The sequence below is a fragment of the Xyrauchen texanus genome, chromosome 28, assembly GCF_025860055.1.
Source record: "Xyrauchen texanus isolate HMW12.3.18 chromosome 28, RBS_HiC_50CHRs, whole genome shotgun sequence".
Classification (NCBI taxonomy): Eukaryota; Metazoa; Chordata; class Actinopteri; order Cypriniformes; family Catostomidae; genus Xyrauchen; species Xyrauchen texanus.
In genome coordinates, this window is record NC_068303.1 from 33,379,552 (window position 1) to 33,405,048 (window position 25,497).

A 25,497-nucleotide genomic window follows, 5' to 3' on the forward strand; every position below is an offset into this window, starting at 1 on the left:
CCAATTCAAATAGGTCATTTCTACACAAAGCTTTTGTGTTGATATTAAATATTAATTTTAAGTTAAGAAAACTCCTTTCAAACATGTGGAACAACTGTCCACGACTGAATCAAATTTAGCCAAAGAGCTATTGCTATTAGTATAAATGCAATTATTGTGTTAAAAAAACGAAGGTTGAAATACATTTCTGTGGTTATCATCATTTAGCACATATGCTTAACATTGAGAAAATAAACATAGTACCTATATAACAAAAAAATTATAATAATTAATTTAATTTTACCCTCATCAGAAATGGGTATAAGATACAATTTGTGATGCATTTGTTGTAAAAATGTAAGATTTACAGTGCCGTACAAAGCAAATATGCATTCATCTTTATTTTGCATGGCAATAAAAAAATGTAAAACGTTGTTCTTAAAGTAAATTGCCTCTATTAAATCGATAACCTGTACAACTCAAATGACAAAACATTAAAAGGTAAAAAAAAATATGTTTCACAAACCCCTCATACAAATTAATAATTAGGAATGGGGTTTCCACAAAACAAGATTTTGCTAGGACAACAAAATCTATCAAATTAAATTTATAGCGCAAATAAAAGGACATAAATAATTATATATATATATATATATATATATATATATATATATATATATACACACACACACACACACTTAAAACCAATTGCCTAATATTGTGTAGGTCCCCCTCGTGCCGCTAAAAACAGCGCCAACCTATTGCTATCTCAGAATAGCATTCTGACATGATATTCTTCTCACCACAATTGTACAGAGCGGTTATCTGAGTTTTACTGTAGACTTTGTCAGTTAAAATCAGTCTGGCCATTCTCCATTGAACTCTCTCATCAACAAGGTGTTTCCATCGACAGAACTACCCCTCACTGGATGTTTTTTGTTTTTGGCACCATTCTGAGTAAACTCTAGAGATTGTTGTGCATGAAAATCCCAGGAGATCAGCAGTTACAGAAATACTCAAACCAGCCAGTCTGGCACCAACTATCATGCCACACTGCAAATCACGAAGATCAAATTTTTTCTCCCAATCTGATGATTGGTGCGAATATTAACAGAAGCTGCTGACCCATATCTGCATGATTTTATGCACTGTACTGCTGCCACACGATTGGCTGATTAGATGATCGCATGGATGATTGTTGGTGCCAGACGGGCTGGTTCGAGTATTTCTGTAACTGCTGATCTCCTGGGATTTTCAATTAGATTAGATGCTAGGATTATCAGCTTTCCGTTAGGAGGTGGGATTCACTGTCCCATTGATTCTTTACCATTGATTCCATTGTGTCGGCACTCCGGCATGCTCCACACACGCGGTGCTTTCTCTGTTGTCAGACCAAGGCTCTTCTCAACGTTCCCACATACAGTCTTAACATCAACGCCATCTTCCTCCGAGCCATAACTGTTGGAATTCAGTTCCAAGGTGCTGCTGAATGGGTTGATCCGCACACGTGACTTAAAGCTCAGCAGCGACAGGCTGATGGAGCGTTTGTTGTTCCACTGGTGGATGAGACGCTGATCCTCCTGCTCTTCCTGAACACACTCCAGTGTTTCCACAATAGCAGAGCGAAAGAGTCCAGAAACCTCCTGCACCTCAGGCTCATTCTCCAATAGCACCTGCCGAAACCTGTGGATGGATAGAAGATTTCCTCAAAAAACTTCATTAACCACCAGTCAAAAGTCTGGACACACTTGACAAAACAGAAAATTCTTTCATTATTCACTCTCCCTCACCTCATTCTGCACTCATATGAATTAATTTCTTCTTTGGAACACAAAAGGGGAATTGTTTTCAAGTATTTACAGGGTTTATTTGCCATTATATAAGTGCCCTTACAAAAAGTGAGAGTTCACTGCAAATTTGCCACAATCATGCAGCAAATTCGCCACCGATCATTTTCAGATGCAAATTAGCTTTCTGGCAAAGTTGCAGCAAATTGACCATTGTTGCCAAAGGTTTGCTGGAGGTTCACCAATACCGGTGAAGAGCTGCAAACTTCTGGCAAACATTTGTGGTGAATCACAAGCTCATTTACATGTAAAAAAAAAAATGTGTGGCAAGTTTACATTTTTTGTAAGGAATGAATCCAGACTGTCAAGCATGACAAAAAACAACAACAAAAGAACACACCATAAAACCACAGTAAGTCAATATGGCTATTAGTAGTTGTTATTCACTCTCGAATCAAATCACATTCGTAAAATAAAGAACTGAAATCAAATATGGCGGCTATGTCAATAACATCAAACCTTATTGTTTCATGACGCCATGATGTTTGATCATGAAATGCAGTGAGTATCACATCACAGATCTTTTCCTGTAGTTTTGTTAAAAAAAAAAATTGTGTGTTTTCTTTTGGTCCTTTATCAAGCTTGACAGACTATTCACAGTCACTATTCACTTAAATTATGGCACCACCTGGAAAAATTGAGGGGGGAAAAATGTCATACAGCTTTTTTATTAATGGAATTATATTACCTTTATATATGCAGTTTTGTAAAGGTAAAAAAAAAAAATGTTGTTGAAATATTCCTTTAAATGTTTGTCATTAGTTACGTAGACAAATATAAATTGTGCCTATGCATGTATTCTTAAAAAAAATATATGTAATGTGTGTTAACTACATAATTCCATACTGTCATCTGTTAAAGATGTGTCCCAAACCGCACACTTCAGCACTATTCTGCGCCATTTTGTAATGCTAATATACCGTCATCGTAGAATATGCACACAAACATATTAATATCAAGCATATGTAAGTCCATATTGCTGATTATAACATGTAATAAGTAGTGTGTTTGTCATCAGTGTTTCATTCAGTAATCTTACAACACATCCTACATTAAAGTTTTGCACCTAAAGCACCCAATACTGACGCTGATATACAAATGTTGATGTTCTACACATGTCTAAAGCATATAAAGTGATTAAACTAGTCTTATATCAACCCTGTTTTACAGAAACCATGATCCAGCTCATTACAACTTCAGATATAATCTGCATGTACAGTACTCTATAGTAAAATTAATTTACATCTCTCAACTGAAACGCTTCACCCCTCATTCAAGTCCTTGCTTCACAGATGCTCATCAGCTGCTCACAGATCAGCAGTTCTCAGTATTATGTCCGAAAGAGGCGATTCTCAGTTCAGTGTAGGCCTACTGGTGACTCACAAACTGCTGTGACCGACTCAGTGTACTCTTGACTCGAGAAATATAGACTGGATAATCTTAAATTGTTAAAACTGTAATACAATCAAGTTAGGAACATATTTCTAGTATGTTTTATATGTTACACTCTCTGTTGTTCAGCTAAATACACCTGAAACATACATTTCACTCAATGTCAGCAGCTCACCATTTCTCAATATGTCGGACACCTCCAAAAGAGGCGATTCTCAGTTCAGTGTACTGTTGACTCGAGGACTGTTACGAGCGACTCATTGTAGGGTTGAGCTGTTGCGACCCAAGAGTATGGAATGATATTCCGGACATTATTCAAAAGGAATTGCAAATTGTATTTGCAATTGCGTTTTCAATTTGTGGACGCATAAAATGTGACATAATTCAAACGCAATTGCAAATCGTGCATTACGGTTTGCATTTTCGTTTAAGCGAACGCACAGTGACTGCCAAATTTCAAATGGAAAAGCAAAGTCCGTTTGCAACTGTGTTTCCCATATCTTACGAGTTTTGGCCCTGTCATATTTAAATAGCAATTTCAATTACCACGTCTGCTTTTTCACTTTCTCAGCGTCGCGTATGTAGCCAGCCAAAACTCAAATGGAATACTAATTCCCTTAGTATTTCCATTTCCGATGCCTTACACAGAAACCTGTCAATCAGGGTCAAGGGTGGGATTATGCTATGGGGCGTGTATGTCTTGGGAAGTGACATCACTCACAGTCTATCAGGATCAATAATCAGCACTGCACTTTATTCATCTATAATCTCACACTGGACTGTCAACATATTCTCCTCAATATACTACTTCATAGATATATGAATATATATTTCATATACTCCTACTTATTGTATTGTATATTGTGTGTATTGTTTACTGTACATTGTATATAATTATTGTGTTGTGTAAGTATGTGTACATTTGATATGCACACAAGAATTTCACCTACTGTTGCACTTGTGTACATGGTAGTGTGACAATAAAGTGATTTGATTTGATATGATAAACCGGCGTCTGTTCAGGGCATCACCTCTTGACCGTCGACTGTGAGTGACGTCACTTCCCAAGACAAACACGCCCCATAGCATAATCCCACCCTTGACCCTGACTGACAGGTTTCTGTGTAAGGCATCGGAAATGGAAATACTAAGGGAATTAGTATTCCATTTGAGTATTAGAAAATCAGTTATTTTGAATTCTTATAATAAAGGTGGCTTAAATTTCATTGATTTTGATTCTCTTAACAATACCTTAAAAATTAATTGGCTTAAACGTTTCCTTCACAATCAATCTTCTATTTGGAGTATAATCCCAAGATATATTTTTTCTCAATTAGGAGGTATACATTTTCTTTTAATGTGCAATTATTCAATTAGTAAACTTCCTGTCAAACTTTCCAATTATCATCAGCAGATGCTTATGGCTTGGAAACTTATTTACAAGCATAATTTCTCGCCACACAATTTTTTAATTTGGAACAACTGTAATATTCTTCATAAGAGGAAATCTTTATTTCTTGAAAACTGGTTCAATAATGGGGTGATATTAGTAAACCAGCTATTTGATAGTGAAGGTAATTTATTTAATTATTCCGATTTTGTTTCAGGATACCAATTCCCAGTATCTAGTAAAGAATTTAATATAGTTTTCAAGGCCATCTCTTTGGAAATCTGTATGCTGTTTAGAAACAATAATAGTGCTACAGTGACTTCTGTTTCTCCCCTAGCCCTGAATCTACTGTGGTTGGTTCTATTTGTTTTTCAATACATAAATCCAATTATAAAATTAGGTCATTATTTTTGGACCCTGTTACTTCAATTCCTTCCTCCATTTCTTATTGGAATAACCTTTTTGATGATATTAAATGGTCATATGTTTGGTCACATCCTCAGAAATTCTTTCTAACTAATAAAGTTAAAGAAATATCCTATAAAATTATTCATAGATTTTATCCAGTTAAATACTTTTTTAAAGAAATTTAGAAATGATATTGATACTTCCTGCTCTTTTTGTGAAGCCTCCTCTGAAACTGTTGATCATTTGTTTTGGGAATGTCTTTTTACTCGGTCTGGAACAATATTGATGCTCTGATGGTCCAAAAGGTTTTATGTAACTTTTCTTTATCATATAGACACATACTTTTTGGATTTTATGTTAAAGACAAGAATCTAATTAATGCATGTTTTTGTATAAACCTTCTTTTATATATTGGAAAGTTTCATATCCATAAATGTAAATATATGAAAAGTAAACCCCACTTTAGCTTTTTCAAAGAAGAATTGAAGATGTATTTAAATACAATTTCAACTTCTGTTAACAAGAAAGCAATGAAAACATCCAGAATTAGTGCCACGTTTAATATTCTCTCTTAATGTTTTTTCTTTTGTGCCCTCTTCTTCTTTTTTTTTCTTTCTTCTCTTACTCTCTTTTCTTTTTAGACTATTGTTGAATATATTTAAATTTCTTTCACATTTCCTCTCTTAATGTATTCTGAACCATAATTTCTCTTTTGTTTTGAAAGATTGTTTATATTTCTTGTATGTATCGTCTTGTTCTGTTTGTTAATATTGCAATAAAAAATAAATAAATAAATAAATAAAAATAGTATTCCATTTGAGTTTTGGCTGGCTACATACGCGACGCTGAGAAAGTGAAAAAGCAGACGTGGTAATTGAAATTGCTATTTAAATATGACAGGGCCAAAACTCGTAAGATATGGGAAACACAGTTGCAAACCGACTTTGCTTTTCCATTTGAAATCTGGCAGTCACTGTGCGTTCGCTTAAACGAAAATGCAAACGGTAATGCGCGATTTGCAATTGCATTTGGATTATGTCACATTTTATGCGTCCACAAATTGAAAACGCAATTGCAAATACAATTTGCAATTCCTTTTGAATAATGTCCGGAATATCATTCCATACAAGAGTTCAGTCTGATTTGGGAACTAGTTGAAGCGGTTCATTGCAATATCACCAGTTCTAGGTTCATATTACTCCCAGTTATCGGCTCATTTCAATTCAGAATCACAGGCACATCCGAGAGACAGGTTAAGATAGAGTAACTTGTGGATCAGTGTTGACTTCAAACGCGAATGGTTTTAAACTATTCAGTCCGATTTGGTGTACTGGTTCAACTAGTCCCCTAAAATGAATCGGTTCAAAAGATGATTCGTTCATGAACTGGACATCACTAGTGTATGGTGCATCATTTGGGACTCAGCTAGAGTTTTGATTTCTTTACAAATTGGTAATAGAGAATGGTGTGTCCGAACCGTTGGCTGGTAAATTCAATTTAATAAATCTACATTTTCTTTATTAAATAAAACCATTTGGTATACTATGTCAACAAATTAACTTTCAGAACTCAAAACTTTGTCCCCTTTTTTGACTAAGCTCTAAAGTTAAGCTTATCTTGGGGTTTTTGTCAAAGGAACAGGTCATTAAAGAGCACCTATTTTGGTTTTTCAAATATTACCTTTCATGTAGTGTGTTATATAGCTGTTTGTGAAAGAATCAAAAATCAAAGTGCACGACAAATGGAGTTATTGACTCCCAAAAGAAAGAGTAGATACTGAACACCTGAAACGAGTCGTTAGTAATTCCAGACTTATTTCCTGTACTAACCTACGTAATTTGGTAACAAAAAAACCTGCTTCTGGTCTTCATTGGCTGCTCGCAAACAGCTTTGACCCGCCCTCAAACACTAAACTAAGTGGTAGACCAAATCATAGACATATTTATTATGTCTATGGACCAAATCACAACAGACTGGAACATCTGACCAATCAGAGCAGAGTAGGCTCTCTGAAAGGCTGAGTTTAGAATGAATGCTTTAGAACAGATAATTGAACGAGTCGTTTTTGACAGTGGGGAAAAAGGTAATGCTTCAATTTAAATTATGAGCAAATTAAAGTGTTTTTTGACCTTGGAAGCATGTAAATCTATTGTCTAAGACCTTTAAAACAAAATCAGACACGTTTAAAAACCATAATAGGTGCACTTTAAGAAATGTAAACAGGAATAGACCGTGGTTTTACAAGTGGAGGTGATTCTGGAAGTCAGCCCAACATTCACTTCATGCTTACAACAGCATACTGTTATATGAGGGGTAATTAATGTAGTAATAGAACAAGAAATAAAGAAAACATAGTAAAGAGCGTAGTCTGCCATGCTATAAGAAAATGGTATCTGGCCCTTTAGGACTTCTAAGGACCATGATTTTTGCTGCATTTCTCGGCCACATAAGAATGCAGGCTTTTTAAGAATGCAACCGCACCATAAGGTAGTTCATCTCCTAAAATTTGATGTAATTGTGTGTACTGTATATAATAATAAATATATAATAATCATATTTATAACATTTCCTTTATTTTTTTTACTAGACTATGATGTTATCATGTTGCTTTGTCTGGTTGCCAACCAATTGCTGCATTGCCGATAATATTATTGAGTATGGATACATGTGCCCATTTGGCTTGGTAGGTGCCTCAAGCATTTCACTTGCCAAAATATGGGACAATAGGCACTTACAAAGGAAGTGAATAGGGGAAAATTTGAGGGTTTAAAAGGCAGAAACATTTTCCCAGTAGCGTTGTGGTGTCAAGGTGGTCTTTGTCAAACTTCAGGCACGCAACAATGTTTTTCTTTTGGAAAGCAGAGGCTTCCTTCGTGGTGTCCTGCCATGGACACCATGCCTGTTTAATGTTTTCTGTATAGTAGACTCGTGAACAGAGATCTTAACCAGTTACAATGATTCCTTCAAGTCTTTATCTGTAAATCTAGGTATCTTTACCACATTGAGCATTCTGCGGTGTGCCCTTCGATTCATCTTGGCTGGAAGGCCAATTCTAGGGAAAGTAGCCACAGTACTAAATTGTCTCCATGTATAGACAATTTGTCTAACTGTGGACAGATGAATATTAAGCTCTTCGAGATACTTTGTACCTTTCCAGCTTCATGCAAAGCAACAATTCTTGATCGTAGGTCTTCTGATATCTCTTTTTTGCGAGTCATGTTCCACGTCAGCAGATGCTTCTTGTGAATAGCAACTCAATGTTTGAGTGCTTTTAACAAGTCAAAGTAGCTCAAGCCCACACCGCCAATCTAGTTTCATTAATTTGATGCCAGGTTTGCCAACTCGTGACTCTAATTAGCTTTTGTTAATGTCAATAGCCTAGGAGTTCACATACTTTTCCCAAAATACACTGTGAATGTTTGAATGATGTATTCAGTATGTACAAAAGAATACAATAATTTGTGTGTTATTAGTTGAAACAGATTGCATTTGTTAATTATTGTACCTTAGATGAAAATCAGAAACCAGATTTTGTGAAATACATTTTTCTTGCCACTGTCCTTCCATTGTAGCTTTAAGTTTTACTCTTAAGAAAAGGAAGTCAAAATGTGTTTTTGTGGTAATCAACATAATGCCACAAATGCAGTCAGTTGAGCTTAACTTTTATTGAACAAAGAATATTGCATTAACTAGCATTTTAAGTGAACCTAAAAGGAGAAATTCAGAAAATGGCTCAGAAAGCAAGTGCATATTTTCACAGAAATGTACTGTGGGCCACCTCCATTACCACTCAATGTAAACAGCAGACTCTCTTCCCCTGGTTAAGTTTCACCCATTTTCTCCTGAGAGAGCAATACATGAGCAAGTACTCTGAGTAAAAGCAACCCCTTTTTTTTTTGGTCTTACATAAATGCAAACCTCCCCCTTTCCCTCCCCCTTTTCACATAATGATAAGGGACCATAATACAATTTTGTTTTAGCTCAGTTTTAAGACATTTCGAGATGTTTTCGGGAAAAAAGCCATAGGAATTATTTGAAAAGTAGGGAGCAAACATTAAGGAATAGGTCTTCATTATCTCCAGAAAAGTGAGGGAACAGATATTTGTAATGATGGCTACCATGCAGGAGCACCATGTAATCATTTCTGAGGGGGAAACAATTAGGTGTTCTGGTTATTTATCCTGTGATAGTGAGATGTGTAAGTCCACTGGTACAGATCTGGGCTTTATATTTATTATATATAGTTTTGTTTAAGGCTTTTTAATTAAGGTTGGGTAGACGATGACTCAATTTTCAGTTTAAAGCAAATGATCTGTGGAAGATGGGACTCGATCGGACTGACCAAATGTAAAAGTTCAAAACACCTCAAACACCTTTTTTTGCCAACACTAATTGTGCAACTTAATTATCTAAGATTCAAATATTTTTTTTGAAGATGCACGCAAAAATCTGAGGGGGCATGTGGGCCTGATGCTTCTGGTTGCTATGCCATTGCAATGCCCCTGCTCTCTGGACAATGAGGCACCGCTTCAGTAGGTGTGCATCACAAGATGCTTGCGTGTGATTTACGATCATCACTTCAGCACATAGTTTAACCAATAATCCCAAGTCAGAGCTACTTCGTTGTCCATCAAGGTAAAAGCATGGCTCTTTTTGGGCAGTTCTTAGAGAAATCTCAAAGACATCTTAGTAAACTAATTACCCAGGCCATCCTCCCCTGAACCTGCACTGACAAACATCCTTATGCGGTGAACAAAACATACAGCATCCAACGAATGGGTAGATTTAACCATCTGTCTTAAGGCCAATTCATACTGCGACAACAAACTGCAACATCTAGGCTGTTTCCACATTTATTTGTTTAACTCTTAGTGGCACAAGGCTTGGGAACTTTTCCTACAATTGCCATCTGAATACAAATTTGACTGGGGCAGTATGGCCAGGTTTGACAGCAATTTGAAGTATCACTGGAAAATCTGACACTTCAACACAAGTGGTATAAAAAAAGGCTACAATTTGACAAAAAATTGTTTTGTATAATGTATAATCTCTATAAACCATTGTTGAAACAAACTTAATTTCTGATATTATGTCAAGTTCTGCCTTAATATATAATGTCCAAGGCATAAGATAATGTCCCAGGCATAAGATAATGGAGATAATATCAGAAATTACGTTTGTTTCAACAGTAGTTTTTAGAGATCAGCCAATGAATGAGCATTGAGGCCATGTACTGGTTATAATTGTCATTTTAATTTCTCCCTAATGTTCTGAAATACATTTTTTATAGAAGTGAAGATAACCCAATATGTGCTTATTTTAAATGAAAATGAAGTTAGCAATCTAGATGTAAATAAGATCATACTGTACCGTAATGAATAAATTACCATAGTGAATTCATACTTTGCTGTCATCCACAAACAAAAAGGCAGAAATGGGTCCATTTTGGCATTACTCATAATAAAAAGAATCTGAGGACATTAACAGCTGGTATGTAAAGAGAAGCCTTGATCTGCAAAAAGTCTCACAAGAGTCCCACAGAAACCCTATCCCTAAACCTAAGCATAGTAGATTAAGGCTTGCCTTCTAGATAAAACCATGAATAGCTAAGAGGAAAACATAACACACTAATTCAATAAAACCCAACAACCATTTTTGTGTGAGAATGTGCCTATACCTCTGTATTAATGATCCACAGTATGATGGTGGCACTTTGCTACACAGGTCTTCAAGGCCCAGTCTTTCTCCTTGGCTGATGTCATATCTGCTGTGTGGTGTGCTCATGAGCCAGCTGTAGTCCACGCCACTCTTCACTCTCCGATATTCATCGTCCCGCTCATGGTGCAGCCTCTCCGCTTCTCTCATCTGCCAGCTCAGCTCCAACATCAGGGTGTCTGTCACCACTTCAGACGGCTCGCGTCGTGGGCTCCTATAATAGGGCTTGCTCCAGCTGAACCACGACATGATTGATTGTGTACCTGCTCAATTTAATATTACCTGTAGAGGTGCAGTAAAGGTTCTCATAGTTACACAAAACAAAGATTAATCTGAAACAAATTGGTGTCTTATGACACTTATGCATGCTGGGATTTGTATTGGTTTATTTTCATGAGGAGATTTCATTTTAGATAGTTTCACCACTTCAATTTGTCCCAAAATATTCCTGTGTATAACCAGAGTTTAAAAGTGCACCCAGTAAATTTTACCTAAAAAAAAAAGAGAGCAAAAAAAAGTGTTACCCTTTGTTAGGAATTCCTTGTCTTGTTTCACTGTTGCCCTTGTTTGCCTTTTTTGTCACCTTTGCTTTCCTTAGTTTTCTCTTCATTCCCCTGTTGTCTGCCCTGTGTCTCACTAATCTATTGTTTATGAACTACATTTCCCACTATCCACCTGCCGTCATTACTGCCATTTTGTTTATTGTTTTCACCTGTGTCTCATTTGTATTATCACTCCCTGTGTATTTAAGCCCTGCTTTTTGTTCACTCCTTGTCGTTCGTTGAATGTTGTTTAGCCTGGTTTGCTGTCCTTGCCTATGTTCCCTGTTTTATGTTTATTTCCCCATTGAGGGTTTTCCTTTGTGTTTGTTTTCTTAATAAAGTTAAGCTGCATTTTAGATCCGCTCTCCTCGTCTGCCTTCACTGCCTCATTCATAACAGAACGAACGACCCACAATGGATCTAGCGGCTTTCTTCAATGAGCTGACCCAAGCGGATCTGTCAATCCGCGAATACACCTACTTTTTTCTCGCCGCGACCAGCATTGGAGGATGGAGAGAGGAAGCGCTGAAAGCGACTTACCAAGCCGGCCTGCCTATGCGCCGGTGGCAAGAGTCGCCCGGAATCGAGGGTTACACCTGGCGAGAGTACGTCGATCTGATCTTGTCGACTTTCGCAGCTGGCGAACCTCCTCTCGCGATCCTGGGTGTGCTCTCCATGGGAATCAACACCTCCACGCTGCCAGCTTGGTCCGCTCCAGAGCCGGTGTGCCCAGCTTCCTCTGTTCCTGAACCAGCGTGCTCAACTTTGCCCGCTCTAGCGCCAGCGCGCTCAACCTCGTCAGCCCGAAGGAGGAGGAGGAGGGCAGAAGCTTCTGCTCATTACTCCACACCTTCCACGGCCAGCGAGCCAGAGCCCACGCCTGCCACGGCCGGCGAGCCAGAGCCCACGCCTGCCACGGCCGGCGAGCCAGAGCCCACGCCTGCCACGGCCGGCGAGCCAGAGCCCACGCCTGCCACGGCCGGCGAGCCAGAGCCCACGCCTGCCACGGCCGGCGAGCCAGAGCCCACGCCTGCCACGGCCGGCGAGCCAGAGCCCTCGCCTGCCCCGGTCTGCGAGCCAGAGCCCTCATCAGCTACGGTCGGCGCGCCAGAACCCTCGCCTGCCCCGGTCTGCGAGCCAGAGCCCTCGTCAGCCACGGTCAGCAAACCCAAGCCAGTGCATACCACGGTCATCCAGCCAGTACCTGTCGCCTCAGAGGTCAGTGAGCCAGTGCCTGACGCCTTGGTCGTCCCTGAGCCAGCGCCTGTAGCCTCCGACGTCAGCGAGCCAGCGCCTGTAGCCTCCGACGTCAGCGAGCCAGCGCCTGTAGCCTCCGACGTCAGCGAGCCAGCGCCTGTAGCCTCCGACGTCAGCAAGCCAGCGCCTGTAGCCTCCGACATCAGCGAGCCAGCGCCTGTAGCCTCCGACGTCAGCAAGCCAGCGCCTGTAGCCTCCGACATCAGCGAGCCAACGCCTGTAGCCTCGACCGTCCCTGAGCCAGCGCCTGTAGCCTCGACCGTCCCAGAGCCAGTAGCCATGACTGTCCAAGAGCCAGCGCCAGTAGCCATGACTGTCCAAGAGCCAGCACCAGTAGCCATGACCGTCCAAGAGCCAGCACCCCTCGAGCCTCCCAGGGCTCCTCCTTCCGAGCTTTCCAGAGCTCTGCCTTCCGAGCTTCCTGAGCTTTCCAGAGCTCCGCCATCCAAGCTTTCCAGAGCTCCACCTTCCGAGCTTCCTAGAGCTCCGCCTTTCGAGCCTCCCGAGCTTTCCAGAGCTCCGCCTCCCGAGCTTTCCAGAGCTCCGCCTCCCGAGCTTTCCAGAGCTCCGCCTCCCGAGCTTTCCAGAGCTCCGCCTCCCGAGCTTTCCAGAGCTCCACCTCCTAAGCTTTCCAGAGCTCCGCCTTCCGAGCCTCCCGAGCTTTCCAGAGCTTCACCTCTCAAGCCTCCCAGGGCTCTGCCTCTCAAGCCTCTCGAGCCTCCCAGGACTTCACCTCCAGAGCCTCTCGAGTCTTCCACGGCCCTTCTCCCCGAGCCTCCTACGGCTCTGCTCCCAGAGACTCCAGAGCTTCCTATGGCTCCTCCTCCCAAGCCTCCTAGGGCTCCGCCTCCCAGGGCTCCATCTCTCAAGTCTCTCGAGCCTCCCAGGGCTCCTCCTCTCGAGCCTCCCTCTGCTCTGCCTCCTGAGCCTCCCACGGCTCTGCCCCCTGAGCCTCCCGAGCTTTCCATGGTTCCTCCTCCCTCGGCTCTGCCTCCTGAGCCTCCCACGGCTCCGCCCCCTGAGGCCTCTGAGCCTCTAGAGCCTCCCTCAGCTCCTGACCCTGTTCCCGTCCTGTGGCCTTCCCCCAGGCCTCCTGACCCGGTCCCTGTCCTGTGGCCTCCTCCCAGGCCTCCTGACCCAGTCCCTGTCCTGTGGCCTCCTCCCAGGCCTCCTGACCCAGTCCCTGTCCTGTGGCCTCCTCCCAGGCCTTCTGACCCTATTCCCGTCCTGTGGCCTCCTCCCAGGCCTCCTGACCCAGTCCCTGTCCTGTGGCCTCCTCCCAGGCCTCCTGACCCAGTCCCTGTCCTGTGGCCTCCTCCCAGGCCTCCTGACCCAGTCCCTGTCCTGTGGCCTCCTCCCAGGCCTCCTGACCCAGTCCCTGTCCTGTGGCCTCCTCCCAGGCCTCCTGACCCGGTCCCTGTCCTATGGCCTCTGCCCAGGCCCCCTGACCCAGTCCCTGTCCAGTGGCCTCCTCCCAGGTTTCCTGACCCAGTCCCTGTCCTGTGGCCTCCTCCCAGGCCTCCTGACCCGGTCCCTGTCCTGTGGCCTCTGCCCAGGCCCCCTGACCCAGTCCCTGTCCAGTGGCCTCCTCCTAGGTTCCCCAAACCTGTCCTTGCCCGGTGGCCAGCTCCCTGACCACCTGAACTTGTCCTTGCCCTTTGTGCCCCCTTGGACTTCCTGCCTGCCCTCTGTGCCCCCTTGGACTTCCTGCCTGCCCTCTGTGCCCCCTTGGACTTCCTGCCTGCCCTTTGTGCCCCCTTGGACTTCCTGCCTGCCCGGACATTTTTTGTTTTGTTTTATGTTGATCGTCTGGAATCCGATCCTTGAGGGGGGGCTATGTTAGGAATTCCTTGTCTTGTTTCACTGTTGCCCTTGTTTGCCTTTTTTGTCACCTTTGCTTTCCTTAGTTTTCTCTTCATTCTCCTGTTGTCTGCCCTGTGTCTCACTAATCTATTGTTTATGAACTACATTTCCCACTATCCACCTGCCGTCATCACTGCCATTTTGTTCATTGTTTTCACCTGTGTCTCATTTGTATTATCACTCCCTGTGTATTTAAGCCCTGCTTTTTGTTCACTCCTTGTCGTTCGTTGAATGTTGTTTAGCCTGGTTTGCTGTCCTTGCCTATGTTCCCTGTTTTATGTTTATTTCCCCATTGAGGGTTTTCCTTTGTGTTTGTTTTCTTAATAAAGTTAAGCTGCATTTTAGATCCGCTCTCCTCGTCTGCCTTCGCTGCCTCATTCATAACACCCTTAATGAAAGGAGATATTTAAAAATTACTATTAAAGTAAACTAACCTCACATGAGATGAAGACTACCGCTGTTTTATTTTACATGGAACGGGACACATGAAAAATGGAATACCAATTTATCTTGGTAATTAATTCGATAACGCACATGCGCATTAGCTATTAAATTTTTTTGTGTCAGCAGCACATTTTATGTTACCAGTGTTGTCAGATTTTACTGCTGATTTGAAGTACAGTGCCTTGCGAAAGTATTCGGCCCCCTTGAACTTTTCAACCTTTTGCCACATTTCAGGCTTCAAACATAAAGATATAAAACTGTCATTTTTTGTGAAGAATCAACAAGTGGGACACAATCATGAAGTGGAACGAAATTTATTGGATATTTCAAACTTTTTTAACAAATAAAAAACTGAAAAATTGGGCGTGCAAAATTATTCAGCCACCTTAAGTTAATACTTTGTAGTGCCAACTTTTGCTGCGATTACAGCTGTAAGTCGCTTGGGGTATGTCTCTATCAGTTTTGCACATCGAGAGACTGAAATTTTTGCCCATTCCTCCTTGCAAAACAGCTCGAGCTCAGTGAGGTTGGATGGAGAGCGTTTGTGAACAGCAGTTTTCAGTTCTTTCAACAGATTCTCGATTGGATTCAGGTCTGGACTTTGACTTGGCCATTCAAACACCTGGATATGTTTATTTGTGAACCATTCCATTGTAGATTTTGCTTTATGTTTTGGATCATTATCTTGTTGGAAGACCATCCATCTTCCCATCAATCCATCTTCCCATCAATTTTAACCATCTTCCCTGTCCCTGCTGAAGAAAAGCAGGCACAAACCATGATGCTGCCACCACCATGTTTGACAGTGGGGATGGTGAGTTCAGGGTGATGAGCTGTGTTGCTTTATGCCAAACATAACGTTTTGCATTGTTGCCAAAAAGTTCGATTTTGGTTTCATCTGACCAGAGCACCTTCGCCCACATGTTTGGTGTGTCTCCCAGGTGGCTTGTGGCAAACTTTAAAGGACACTTTTTATGGATATCTTTAAGAAATGGCTTTGTTCTTGCCACTCTTCCATAAAGGCCAGATTTGTGCAGTATACGACTGATTGTTGTCCTATGGACAGAGTCTCCCACCTCAGCTGTAGATCTCTGCAGTTCATCCAGAGTGATCATGGGCCTCTTGGCTGCATCTCTGATCAGTCTTCTCCTTGTATGAGCTGAAAGTTTAGAGGGACGGCCGGGTCTGGGTAGATTTGCAGTGGTCTGATACTCCTTCCATTTCAATATTATCGCTTGCACAGTGCTCCTGTTGTTTAAAGATGTTTAAAGGAAATCTTTCTGTATCCAAATCCGGCTTTACACTTCTCCACAACAGTATCTCGGACCTGCCTGGTGTGTTCCTTGTTCTTCATGATGCTCTCTGTGCTTTAAACGGACCTCTGAGACTATCACAGAGCAGGTGCATTTATACGGAGACTTGATTACACACAGGTGGATTCTATTTATCTTCATTAGTCATTTAGGTCAACATTGGATCATTCAGAGATCCTCACTGAACTTCTGGAGAGAGTTTGCTGCACTGAAAGTAAAGGGGCTGAATAATTTTGCACGCCCAATTTTTCAGTTTTTTATTTGTTAAAAAAGTTTGAAATATCCAATAAATTTCGTTCCACTTCATGATTGTGTCCCACTTGTTGTTGATTCATCACAAAAAATTACAGTTTTATATCTTTATGTTTGAAGTCTGAAATGTGGCAAAAGGTCAAAAAGTTCAAGGGGGCCGAATAATTACGCAAGGCACTGTAGATATTTTTTAATTGTAATATTGACAAATTATTTTGGAGATTTAGTTTTTTCCTCTATTTAAGTATATGAGCTACACTTTCATGACTGGATGGAAATAGCTTCCCGAGAGCATTCCAAAGATGGCCGCCAGTGGAACGACTTGCTAAAAAAGACTTATTGCGATAACACGAACTATTCCTTGGGAATGCCAAAAAATATTGCGAGGAAACAAGCTATTGTGAGAGAACACAAACTTTTGTGAGGAAAGGCAAAACATACTGCAAGCAAGGGAACGCAAAACTGTGGCAAGAGAAGCAAACTATTGGAGGAAACGCAAACCATTGCGAGGGAGCGCAAACTATTTATTGAAAATCCAAACTATTGTGAGGAAATGCAAACTATTGCAAGGGAATGCAAACTGTTGTGAGGAACGCAATTCCCTCCCTGTCCACAGTGTTTCTCCTTTCCTTGAAGACCACAAACACTACACATTTTGGATGTATCCTTTATCGAACACACCGGATTCTACCGATTAGTTAATTAGTAGCATGCTCCATGGTTTGAATTGGGTGTGACAAATAAGGGAGACATACAAAAGGTGTAGTGTTAGTGGTCCTCCAAGAAAGGATTGAGAAACACTGTCCTTAATACTTGAACAATTGCATTAGAAAACATTTGCATGATTTAAAGCTGAAGTGTGTGATATCTGCGCTATCCGAGTGACCAAACACACAAAAATAATGATGGTTTTATAACTTGAACCCTTGGACCATAAGCCATTTATTTGACAAACTCATGTTTTTGGTTGAGTCAATGTTGCTGGTCGGTTTACAGTTGTTGTTTTTTTTCCCACCTCGGCATTTACACTTTGATGAAGTCAACCTATAAAATGGCTATTATAGATATCTCTGCAAATTAAGCTGGAGCAAGAAAAAGAGTAAATGCACACTTTAGCTTTAAGGTGCTTCACATTTTTAGCATGTTGTTCAGCCCTTGATGAGGTTAAATGTCACCAAGCCTAAACTTTCAATGCACAGATGCTGTTAAACACCCAAAAGACGCTCTGCTCTTTCAGTCACAGACGCTGATTTTTATGTGAATTTGTGATTGACGGCTTCCACAGAGATTGGTAAATGAACACATTTCTTTTTAATAGTTTGTATATCATATGTAGAGTTGAAGTCAGAAGTTTACATACACCTAACCCAAATATATTTAAACACAGTTTAAACATTTAATCATAGAAAACATTCCCTGTCTTAGGTCAGTTAGGATCACTACTTTATTTTAAGAATGTGAAATATCATAATAATAGTAGAGAGAATGATTTATTTCATCACATTCTCAGTGGTTCAGAAGTTTACATACACTTTGTTAGTATTTGGTAGCATTGACTTTAAATTGACAGAACTGGTGTAACAGAGTCAGATTTGTAGGCCTCCTTGCTCACACATGCTTTTTCATCAGATTGAGGTCAGGGCTTTGTGATGGCCACTCTAATACCTTGACTTCTTTGTCCTTAAGCTATTTTGCCACAAACTTTGGAGATATTCTTGTGGTCATTGTCTATTTGGAAGACCCATTTGTGACTGACCTTTAATTCCTGGCTGATGTCTTGAAATGTTGCTTCAATATGTCCACATCATTTTTCTTCCTCATGATGCCATTTATTTTGTGAAGTGCACCAGTCCCTCCTGCAGAATGCGTCTCCTTCCCGAGCGGTATAATGGCTGTTTGGTTCCATGGTGTTTATACTTGCATACAATTGTTTGTACAGATGAATCTGGTACCTTCTGGCAGGCCCGGACTGGCCATCGGGAGCACCGGGACAATTCCCGCTTGCCTGGCATCTAAGTTGGCCTGCTGCCAGCCAGCGTTTTATTTTTTTTTTTTCATTTTTATTATTATTTTATATTACTACCTTTACCAGTGATCATTTTTGAATTCATCATTCAATAAAATTATTATTAATATTAATAACAATAATAAAAAATAATCATGAATCTGTTAGTCTTGACTGGCAAGGCTACGTACGATTCGACTTTACGCCTCAGACAAACGGTTAAACAGAAAATGCGAGCAGCACCCGATGATGGAGAGAAAACGGCCAGGTGGAGCAGAGAGGGAAAGGACAAAAAAGAAAAAGCACTCCAAGAAGAAGCAGCAAAATGTTGCAAAATTACTGACCTGTTCAGGGCTTCAAGTGCAGGTCAGTTTCATCTGTAAATACTGTACTTTTTTCTTCGTTAACTTAGTATTGAACTGCTAGCAAATGTTAGCGGTAGCGCCCGTCTAACGTTACATTCGTGGAGAAATCAAAACAAATGAGTGCACACAGAAAACTCACAGAAGCAATGTACTGAGGTAAAAATTCTAATTGTTGTTTTCTTTTATTTATAACATATGATTTAGTTTAACATAACACAACTAAGGGAGCTGTTTTGGTGAATATTATCACGATTGAAAATGTTACATTGAATTTATTGTTCAATAAACAAGTAGCGTAGTTAATATTTATTATTAAGTTACTTACATTTTAGACACAAACCATATGAACTGTTTTTGTTCTATTTCACCGGCTAAAATAGTTCCAAAGGAAAGCTACAGCAGCGCGGTGTTTTGTTACTGAATGATTCAGCATTTTGAACGAATCTTTTGTATGAATGACTCACTAATTAAGACGGTCACTTGCCGCCACCTAATACTTAATGTTTAAGTATTGCATTTTTTTTTTATATTCAAACATTTATTTAAAACATCAATCTCATAACATTATTTATTGCAGTTGTAATTGCAGTGCACAGGACGTTATGTGCAGACCCATTTGATATTAGGACTGCTTTACTTCTAGGTTGGTTGTTTATGTTTTTATGTTATTGTCATACTGTGAAATAAATGTAATTTGGGGGGGGGGGGACAAGGTTGTCCGTGTTTCTAAATTTTATTTGGGTGCATAGGATGGCCTGGATGGGTGTAGGATTTCCCGGCCTGAAGTTGTGTCCCAGTCCGGCCCTGCCTTCTGGCATTTGGAAATTGCTCCCAAGGATGAACCAGACTTGTGGAGGTCCAAAATGTTTTTTTTCCTTAAGTGTTGGCTGATTTCTTTTTATTTTCCCATTTTGTCAACCAAAGTGGCACGGAGTTTGAAAGTAGGCCTTAAAGTACGTCCACAGATACACCTCCAATTGACTCCAATTAACAATCAGAAGCTAATTGTCTAAATGCTTGACATTTTCTGGAATTTTCCAAGCTGCTTAAAGTTAGTCAACTTGGTGTGTGTAATTTCTGACCCACTGGAATTGAGAAAGTCAATTAAAAGTGGAACAATCTGTCTGTAAACAATTGTTGGAAAAATGACTTGTGTCATGCCCAAAGTAGATGTCCTAAAGGACTTGCCAAAACTATTTGCCAATATGAAATCTGTGGATAAGTTTAAAAAATGTGTTTTAAATGACTTCAACCTAAGTGTATGTAAACTTCTGACTTCAACTGTAGCTTCTCTGTGCTCTGGTAATGAACATGTAAAACATGAACTGGTTTTCCTTCAGGTACCTGAATTTACATCGGAGTATGTCCAAACGCGTTTGGGGGCAACCAAACACTGTGCTAAAATTGTTTATCAAAAGTGTAATAGAAATGCATTTATTTTACCATGAAGTCCACATGCCTAACAATTATGACATAGGCTGAACAGGAAAATGTACAATTTGTAAATGTATAAACCACAGACGTGTGATTCAGCAAATGCAAGGCCAATTAGTCTATTAGTATTAACCATATTACCAACTTGTGTTTGATTGGACAAATGGCCTTTGACAACAACAACAAAAGATATGGGAAACATTTTCTCAATCCTTTTAAATGTCGATGAGCATATTTATCAACAAAGCATAATGATATGGTTAGCTGCATTTAACAGTTTTTTTCCTGAGCTGTTCACTCCACTATCAGAACAAACCTGTGACCCACCAGTTGAGAACCATTGCTGTAGAACTAAATAGGCCAAGTGGCAAAACAAAAAAATCCAATGTTTCCTCAAATGGGAAAAAAAATTACTTAAGTCACATGACAGTTTGGCAAAGGCAGTGATTTTATGAGAAAAGGTAAGGAATAGTTCACGCAAAAATGAAAATTATGTCATCGCCAAATCACCCTTAATGTTGTTACAAACCTTTCTTTTTTCCCAGAAAGAGGAATAAAGACAGTCATATTGGTTTATGCAGTATGAAGTAAGTTTGGAACAACACGAGGGTGAATAGTTGACAGAATTTTCCTATCTGGGTAAAATATCCCATAACTTGGCTTGTCATATTTTTAGATAATCAGCAACGTAATTGTGGCTTGAAAGCTGCACTGACAAACGTTTTAAGCTTGTTAAACTATCTGAACTAAAAGTAATATCAACCTAATAGTCTTAAATCTCTGGATATCACTATAAATCTTTGTCAATGGTTCTAAAAATCAACGAATAAAATCGCAAAGCATTTTGAAATTGATAAGCCTCATTGTTTTCTTAAAATAGTCCTCCTCTTAGCCCAAACACCAACTCCTCTCTGCTCTTTCTCTTCTGTTCTCGGTTTATTTCTCATTTGCTCTTTCTCCCTACCTTTTGAAGTGATCCAGTTGTCTTGTATGGCTTGTAGATGTGTAATTGTCCAGGTCACAATGCCTCTCAGAGCTGGCTCTGTAGGGCCTTTATGTTTGCGGTTGCTATAGCAATTCTCCCCAAGCCCATTCTGCAACCTGCATCATCAGTTGAAAGGCAGGACGGATGGGAGGAGTGAGGGGGAGAGGTCATGCGCTCCATAAAGAGATTACGAGCGTGCTATGCTACAAGACCTTGTGACAAAGAGGAGTTATCTGTTAAAAGGCTAATGCGGAGTCCTTTTTTCCATTATTAACAGCATTTACAGGGAACTACCTTCCTGTAAATATCATGTGAACTATGTGAGAAAATTGGCAGTTTGAAAACAATCAAGTAATCATGTAATTTAAACTGCAAATGTAAATATGTGGCCAGTAGCTACCATAGAAGTTGAAGGAGATGCTTCCTCCCCAATATTCATAGTGGATGATTGAGTTTTTCCCAATGACCGATCCTTAAACTTTTAGATTTTGTCCTCAGCAGTCTTGAATATCTGGTTACATCCTATGGCCCAATACACTGATGAGCCAAAACATTATGACCTCCTGCCTAATATGCCATTTGTCCTCTGCGTGCCACAATAACATTGCCAACCCTCAGAGGCATGAACTCTGAAGTTGTCCTGTGGTATCTGGCATCAAGACATTAGCAGCAGATCCTTCAAGTCCTGTAAATTGCAAGGTGGAGCCACTGTGGATCAGAGTTGTTGGTCCCTCCTCGGACCACTGTTGGTAGGTACTTACCACTGCTGACCGGTAGAACCCCACAAGCCTTGCCGTTTCAGTCATCTGGCCATAACAATTTGGCCCTTGTCAAAGTCGCTCAGGTCTTTACTCCTGACCATTTCTCCTGCACTCAACATGTTGACTATGAGAATTGATTGTTTGCTTGCCATCTAATCGACCCAGACTTTGTCATGTGGCCTTGTTAGGAGATGATCAACGTTATTGGCTTCACTTGTGAGTGATCATAATGTTTTGGCTCATCAGTGTATATATGTGGGGTTCAAAAGTATGAGACCAATTCTGATTTAAACCTAGAAATAAACAGGAAATATGTTATGATGTAAAAAATAAATGTGACAAATAAAATAAAAATAACTTGTGGCATTGAACATGTTAATTCAGTTCAGATTTCCTTGCGTGCATTGACACAAAATGTTCTATCTTTTTTCTCAAATCATGCTAGATCATCTGGCTTTGGTCAGATGATATAGCATAATTTGAGAAAAAAGATAGAACATTTTGTGTTCGGCTCTCCGATCCTCCAACTACGCTTCGTCACTCTGAGCCTCCGGCTTCACTGGGGACCTCCTTCCCTACTGCTCCACCTCAGTCCTCTGATCCCCCAGCTCCGCCTTGGTCCTCTGAGCCTTCGGTGCTACCTCGTTCTTCCAACTCTTCGGCTCCACCCTGGCGCTTCACGTCATCTGCTACTCTCCCAGCACCAAGTTCCCTGGCCACGCCCCTCAAGTCTCTCACGGCTCCGCCACCATTGGCTCCGCCCCTCAAGCCTTCCACGGCTCCGCTCTTAGAGTCTCCTCCCTCAGCAGCTCCGGATCCTGACCCAGTCCCAGTCCTGTGGCTGCCTCCCAGGCCTCCTGACCAGTCCCTGCGCTGTGGCCACCCCTCCAGGCCCCCCGACCCATTCCCAGCCCCCCTATCATCACTTCCATCTGCTCCTCATCATCCTCACCTGTATTCCATTCCCTCATTTAGCTCCTTGTGTATAAATACCCTCTAGTTTTTTTTATTTGATTGTCAGTTCTTGAAGTGACACGTTGTGTTGTTTTTTTGTGATGTTTAGCATTATAGTTTGTCCCACTCCTGCATTTACTATTAAAAGATTGAAAGTATCTCCTCCTGTGTCTCTTTCTCTCCTTTAACCCAGCGTTACAGATATTGGCACAGACATGTTTATAGGTTGAGCTTGCAGCTCTACAGTGGAATGGAGGACAACAGATGGAAAGGGTTTAATCCAAGCAGATGTCTCAGTTTAGCTAGCGCAGTAAAGCCACGACATAGACGAGGCTAGTCACTCAGTTTGGTTCCTTAAAGGGATAGTTCACCCAAAAAGGAAAATTCTCTCATCATTTATTCACCCTCATGCCATCCCAGATGTGTGACTTTCTTCTGCTGAACACAAACAAAACATTTTAGTACAATATTTCTGGTGTGGGCAGAAACAGATCAATCAATATTTAAGTCTTTTTTTCTATTCTTTTTTTTCTTTTTATTATAAATTCTGCCCAGTAGGTGGCAATATGCGCAAGAATGTGAAACACCAAAAACAAAAGAAGAATGGGAAAGTGGAGATATAAAGAAGGACTCAAATATTGATCACCCCAGATGTGTATGACTTTCTTCTACAGAAGACAAACAAAGAATATTTCAGCTCTGTAGCTCCAAACAATGCAAGTGAATGGTACAAACAATTTGAAGCTCCAAAAAGCACATAATGGCAGCATAAAAGTAGCCTAATCCATGTGAGGTTTAATCTATGTCTTCAGAAGCGACATGATACGTGTGGGTAAGAAACAGATCAATATTTTAAGATCTTTTTACTATAAATCTCCACTTTTTTTGTTTATTTTTATAGGAGAATTTATAGTAAAATGGGCCCACACCTGAAATATTCTGATTCTAAAAGAAAGAAAGAAAGAAAGAGTGATTTTCCATCTCCCCATCACTAGGGGGAGACATTTACCACAATTACACAATGACAACCGTTATTGGCAGCACATACAGTATTGGTTGTTTAGAAGTTGTCTATGTTAGAAAGTATGAAACCAGGATTTAAAGAAAACTAGCTGGGTTAAAGGGCTCGTTTGCCATTAGCTACTGATGGAGAGAGAATCACTGTGGACATTATATGAACTATAGCTTTTCATAGATTGAGCATAACTTGCTGTACAAAGCTGCAGCAGCGATGACGAGTGTGTTGCAGATTTGCTGAACGAGAAAACACTCTATGAAACACTTTCACAAACTATTGCAATTCACCAGCTGGACAAGTTGACTGACATTATTATCATGTATACACACTCTGAGGGGTGATTACAAAGAATTGAGTATAAAAATATATATTAATGGTTTAAACATGTTATCATTTGGAACAGTACTGATTGTATCACCATGTACATCGTATTATACATTTGCTCAAAGCCTTGCATGTTGCGAATTACATGAGACAACATCTGGGCAAATCCAATCGAAAGTGATCATACCCATGCCTTTACTTACTATGAAAGGCAGAGCTCTTGATGTGGGCACTCTGAAGAAAGTTTGGCATTACAGTTGAAATGTAGCCTTCACTAAAAGTCTTGTGAAAGGGCCCTTTGTGAAAAATTAACTTTCTTTCTTTTGTTTGGAATGAACTTTTGAGTTGCGTCACCTTCATGAAGTGCCCTACAAGGTTGCAAAAATGCAGTTTGGAAATTGCCCCTATAAACACTCCAAGAGTATTTATGGTATATAATGCATTTGATTCAAATCGAGTTACTTCAGCATTACGTGACTATGGTAAAAACAGCTTTCTGTGCTTTAGTGCCACCAGTTGCACGGGTTTTGTTTGCACGTGGTTACTCCTGACACATGATCCAAGCTCATGTTTTATTGGTCAGGTCATTTCATTGCCAAGTGAAGAAGGAAAAAAATAAATGTGTTGACGATCAATAAAAAATAAAAATTCTCTCATCATTAGCGCTTTTCCACTATCTGCCAGTGCAAGCCAGGGCTATCAACTGGCCAGCCGGGGCCAATAGCCTAGAACCTCGAGCCGAAAGATCAAAATTGAGCTGCGTTCCCAACAACGGGCTAATAAATCCTCAGGATTGTCCAAAAACCCAGATCATTCCTTGTATTCAGTGCCTTTTGGAAATCATAACATTTAGAAAATCATGATAGGGAGATGTAAAACATTTGACAAATTATTTTGGTCAGGCTCAGGTAAATACGTTTAGGCATTTATGGAACAAAATAAATGAAATGGAGGACCAAAAATGTCCACCCTTTTAGGGACAAATTAACAACAATTTGAAAGACTTATGATTTAAATGTATGGACGTTGTTTACATTATCTTAGAAAACCCATGTCCCTTTGCCTATGAAAGTTCACCGAACCTTGGACAGTAATTTCTTTGGGCACCACTTTGTCCATTGGGCGTTTTAACAGTGCCTGCATTTTTTGTAATTTATATTTTTCAGTGTTACTGTTCAGTGAAACTCTGCCTTTGACACTGAACAATCCCTGGCTGGCCTTGTTTGGCACAAGGGTAATCAGCGGGCCA

At 40.5% G+C, this 25,497-nt stretch overlaps 1 protein-coding gene across 1 annotated transcript; it reads right to left on the reverse strand.

The window, feature by feature from the left end:
- Positions 1 to 1,268: 1,268 nt before the first annotated feature.
- On the reverse strand, positions 1,269 to 21,312 carry LOC127622242 (protein RD3-like). The gene is made up of 3 exons (XM_052096273.1): positions 21,171 to 21,312; positions 10,694 to 11,013; positions 1,269 to 1,662 (listed from the first exon to the last, which is right to left on the reverse strand). Exons 2-3 carry the CDS (start codon positions 10,978 to 10,980, stop codon positions 1,284 to 1,286), a joined length of 666 nt encoding a protein of 221 aa, XP_051952233.1. The 5' UTR covers positions 10,981 to 11,013; positions 21,171 to 21,312; the 3' UTR covers positions 1,269 to 1,283.
- Between the last annotated feature and the right edge of the window lie 4,185 nt (positions 21,313 to 25,497).